At 51.9% G+C, this 4910-nt stretch overlaps 1 protein-coding gene across 1 annotated transcript; it reads left to right on the top strand.

The window, feature by feature from the left end:
• Positions 1-541: 541 nt before the first annotated feature.
• LOC140192469 (C-type lectin domain family 9 member A-like) lies at positions 542-4671 on the top strand. Its single transcript, XM_072250066.1, has 4 exons — positions 542-842; positions 1619-1761; positions 3378-3442; positions 3792-4671. The coding sequence occupies exons 1-4, from the start codon at positions 542-544 to the stop codon at positions 3988-3990; spliced, it is 708 nt and encodes a 235-aa protein (XP_072106167.1). The 3' UTR covers positions 3991-4671.
• Positions 4672-4910: the final 239 nt, after the last annotated feature.

The raw sequence follows: 4910 nt of genomic DNA, 5'->3' as shown, positions 1-4910 counted from the left end.
ACCGTGACACGACACATACCCCGCACCGTGACACTGTCAAGCTCAAACTATTACACCGGCACTTCCCTTACCGTGACACTTACACACCCCACACTGTCACTGACACTGCTCTCAGAGTGACAGCGTCACGCCCCTCACTGTGACTCATGCACGCTCCACACTGTGACATCATCACGCCCCTGACTGTAACACCGACAGTCCCGTCACCGTGGCACCGACACTCTCCTCACTGTGACTCTTACACACTCCAGACCGTAACATTTGCCGTCCCTTCACCGTGACACGGACACTTCACTCACTGTGACAATGACACAACTCTCTCCGTGACACTGATGCACCCCTCTGCGTCACGCCGACATTTCTCACACCGTGTCAGAGTGAGACCCATCACTGTGACCGACACACCCCTCACTCTGACACAGACACACCTCACACCGTGTCACTGACACACTCCTTACTATCACCCTCAGTATCACGGACTCGTCAGTCTCCGATCACCTCCGACCGAAACTACCGGAGACTTTGGGAACAACATCAGGAGATGAACAGGACCCAACGCCAATGTCAGCAGCAAGTCCGTGAGTTGAACTCAACCCTTAAATCCAGGACATCTGAGAATTCCCGCCTGGATCTCTCCCAGAGAAACTGTCTGAAGAATATTTCCGTCCTCAACAACAACCTCTCCAAACTCGAAAACAACATTACCGTCCTCAACTCCGATCTCTCAGAGCTGAATCGAACGCAAATCGATCTCCGTCATCAATTCCAGCAGCTCAAAACGAAGTACAGAACCATCTCCGAAAACAAAGCTCAGATTTGCCAATACTTCACCAGCAGAAGAGGTGAGATAACGTCCCCCGCTTCCCCTTGCTCCTCATCCGCGGCGGTGAGAGACGGGGAGGGAGGAGGCGGAGAGCTGTGTGATGGGACGGTGTGCGGGGTGATTCCCTCTGTGTCTGACCCGGAAATCAGTGATGTTGCTGTTTCAAAGGATCTACACTGTGTTTTACCTTGGGATTGTGCAATGGGACGGCGTGGAGTAACATGACACTATGTCTGACCCAGGAAGTTTGTGATGGAACGGCGTGGAGGGAGATTCACTCTATGTCTGACCCTGGGAGTGCGGGATCGGACGGTGTGGAGGGAAATTCACACCATGTCCGATGCCCGGAGTGTGTGATGAAACAGTGTAGAGGGAGCTTCACTCTGTGTCTGATACCGGGAGTGTGTGATGGGACCGTATGACAGCAGCGTCACCTGCTGTGCTTACTGCGACATTTGGAGGGAGATTCTCTCCCTGCCTGACCCGGAAATCCTTTGATGTTACGGTTTCTAGGAATCTACACTTTTTTTTTAACCATGGGATTGTACAATGGCACAGTATGGAGTAAGCATGCCGCTGTAATTGACCACGGGAGTGTGTGATGCGACGGTGTGGAGGCAGCTTCACTCTGTTACTGACACCGGGACTGTGTGAAAAGACGTTGCGGAGGGTACTTCACTGTGTGTCTGATTCCGGGATCTGTGATGTGACGGAGTAGAGAGAGGTTGCCTTTCTCCGAGCCCTGCTGGTGAAATGAGCGTTCTGGCAAATTATTCACTATTTCCTGATTTGCAGGGCAAACGTGTCCCCAGTACTGGCAGAGAAATAAAGACCGGTGTTATTTCATATCCACGTGGGGGAAATCTTATGATGAAGCGAGGGAATATTGCTCAGACCTTGATGCAAGACTCCTCGAAATAAATTCAAAGGAGGAAAAGGTATGTGTCACATCGTGAGAAGAGATACCAATAACAATCACATACTCCCGGGTTCTAACATGCAGTAAATCAGTCCACAGCGTACCATCACACACTCCCGTGGAAGACTCGGTGAATGTCCTTCCACACTGTCCCATCACACACACTCGCGGTCAGCCAGAGAGTGAAGCTCTCTCCACATCGTCCCATCACACACTCCCGGGGTCCGACACAGAGTGAAGCTCCCTCCACACCGTCCCATCACACACTCTCGAGGTCAGACACAGAGCGAAGCTCCCTCCACACCGTCCCATCACACACTCCCGAGGTCAGACACAATGTGAAGCTCCCTCCACATCGTCGCATTACACACAGCCGAAGTCCAACACAGAGTTAAGCTCCCACGACACTGTCCCATTACAGACTCCTGGGATCAGACACAGAGTGATGCTCCCTCGACACCGTCAAATCACACATTCCAGGAGTCAGACACAGAGTGAATTTCCCTCCACACCGTCCCATCACACACTCCCGGGATGAGACACTCAGCGAATTTCCCTTCACACCGTCCCATCACACAGTCCCAGGGTCAGTCACAAAGTGAAGCTCTCTCCAAACCGTCCCACAACACACTCCCGAGGTCAGACGTAGAGTGCAACGCCCTCGACACCGTCGCTTCACACACTCCCGGGGGCAGACACAGAGTGAGGCTCCGACCACAATTTCCCATCACACACTCCTGGGGTCAGACAGAGAGTGAAGCTCCTTCCACACTGTCCCATCACATACTCCGGAGATCAGACGTAGAGTGAAATTCCCTGCACACCGTCCCATCATTCATTCCCGGGGTTAGACATAGAATGGAACTTCCTCGACACCGTCCCTTCACACACTCCCGGGGTCAGACACAGAGTGAAGCTCCCTCCACAATGGTCCCATCGCACACTCAAGGGGTCCGAGACTGGGCAATTCCCTCTTTGTACCAACGCTTCACATGCTCTCCTGTTCAGGCATGAAGAGAGGCCAAATGTAACCCTCAGGTTCGACCATCATGCGTTTGTCTGGGCGGGGTCGAGGCGAGACTGTCCACGGCCCGTCCATGCTGTGAAATATCATTTGTATGGATGCTGCGTGATGAGTTCCCCGGTTACAAATTGCTCGCACAAAGTAACGAGAAGTACACCATATGCAATTTAACCTGTGAGCTTTATATTTCTTCATTTGACTGTAGGGTTAGTGTAGAAAACAAGGAGAAAAAAGGCCCATTTTAACTAATCTGTCTAAAACGCTTGTTGTATCTTACTGCCTTCCCGTCCGTTCGTTCTCTATCGATTTCCCCCGGGGTGTCGTCGACTCCCGACACCATTCCAAGTCCGCTCAGGCCTGCAGTCTACGACTTCCCCGTTGTGGCATTTCCTATCTGTATCTTTTCTTGAAATAAAGCCCGAGGAACCTTCGCTGTCGGACACACAAGAAAGAAACCTCCTCCCATCATGGGACGCCGCACATTCCCAAGGCCCCCGTTATCTCTGGTCATAACCCAAACACACTACTGCTGCAGAGAAACCATTACATTAGTAGTGGAACATTTCCCAGCGCGTTACATGCACATTAATCGAAGGGATTTAATTTCACAGGATTTTGTTTCCAGCTCTATCGGCTATGCAGACAGATCTTACTGGATTGGAAAATGCAGAGACGGGTGAGGTTTGGACTCTTGCAGGTCGGTGGTTTGCGAGTGACACGAGGATGTGGGGAGAGCGTTTGAAATTGAGATTAGTTTGTTGACTGATACTGGCTTGTCGGGAGAGGCTGGTGCGGTGGGATTAATTTAGGAACTGACTCAGGATTGTATGGGACAGCACTGTAGTGGGATTCGTACGGCGTTGGAGCTGGCTCTGTACGGAGAGCGCGGTATCATGGGATTAGTTCAGAGTCTGACAAGGGGCTGTGGGGAGAGCGCAGGTTAGAGGGATGAGCTTGGCCACGTTCTCCGGTTGTCTGCTGGGTCTGCTGTGTCTCTGTTGAAATTGTCTAACCCTCTTTGATAGGAATGTGGCCTCTTATCTTCTCTACAAGATGTCCCATGGATCGCCCACCTGCAGTAAGTGCGACTCGTACGGATGGATTTACAATTGCAAAAGTAAATATGGATTCATCTGCGAGAAGACTGCATATTTATACCCGGATATTCCTGAAGAGATCCAGGATCTCTGTCAACAGCCTGACGGGCCGACTTCAATCAAGTGACTACACCCAACTTCTCCCCATTCAATCTACCCCACTCTCACTCTCCCATCCCTTCAATCCCCTCCCACCCTCTCTGCCCCTCCCTTCTACCCCATTCTCCTCCTCTTCTCGCATCCACATTCTCCCCAAATACTCTCCCTCTCCCCATCTGGAGCACTCGTCTCACTTCCCGGCCCCGTTCCCCCCATTTATTCCCCCTTTCCTCCCCTCTTCTCTCTCCGCCCTTCTTATCCCCAACTCATTCCGCTTCCCCTCCTTTCTCTCCCCCTCGGACCCCATTCTCTGCCTCTCCTCTCTCTTTTCCCTCCACCCACTCTGGCCTCAATTCTGTGCGCACTGGCCCTCAGTTCACAACGGCGGTGGGGCGGGGTGGGGGGGGGGGAAAGAATATTCACGTTCACCCAAACTGTGCCTCTCCTGGCTTCATACCAACGCTCCAAGTAACAAAGTTCCATCCTTCTTGCCTTCTCTCCATAACTCAGACCCTCGAGTCCCGGTAACATCTTCGTGAATCTCCCTCTGTACTCTTTCCAGCTCAGTGGCATCTTTCCTACAGCAGCGCGACCAGAACTGAACACCGTACTCCTCGCCGACGTTTTGTACAACTACAACGTGACCTCAGTGCGGTGCAAAGATGTAAAATTAACGTAAATAAGGAAAATTAATAAATACTGAAAAATAGGTGAGCACCATGGGAACGTTCGCAAACTGATACTGACAACACCCTGGAGAAATGCAGCAGGTCGGGCAGCATCCGTGGAAAAGATCGGTCGACGTTTCGGGCCCGAAAGTGAAGGGGCAGATGCCCTATAGAGAAGGTGGGGGATGGTGGGAAGGAGAAGGCTGGTAGGTTCCAGATGAAAAACCAGTAAGGGGAAAGATAAAGAGTTGAGGGAAGGGAGGCAGGGAGGTGATAGGCC

This window comes from Mobula birostris, unplaced genomic scaffold (assembly GCF_030028105.1).
Source record: "Mobula birostris isolate sMobBir1 unplaced genomic scaffold, sMobBir1.hap1 scaffold_1453, whole genome shotgun sequence".
Classification (NCBI taxonomy): Eukaryota; Metazoa; Chordata; class Chondrichthyes; order Myliobatiformes; family Myliobatidae; genus Mobula; species Mobula birostris.
The sequence above is the reverse complement of the archived record's forward strand: the minus strand, read 5'-3'. Positions and strand labels throughout refer to the sequence as shown.

Excerpts from the sequence above, each read along its gene's own strand:
- LOC140192469 (XM_072250066.1), top strand. The coding sequence starts at position 542 with ATGAACAGGACCCAACGCCAATGTCAGCAGCAAGTCCGTGAGTTGAAC. Across the intron at positions 1,762-3,377 it reads TAAATTCAAAGGAGGAAAAG|GATTTTGTTTCCAGCTCTAT; the intron begins GTATGTGTCACA and ends TTAATTTCACAG. Across the intron at positions 3,443-3,791 it reads ATTGGAAAATGCAGAGACGG|GAATGTGGCCTCTTATCTTC; the intron begins GTGAGGTTTGGA and ends CCTCTTTGATAG.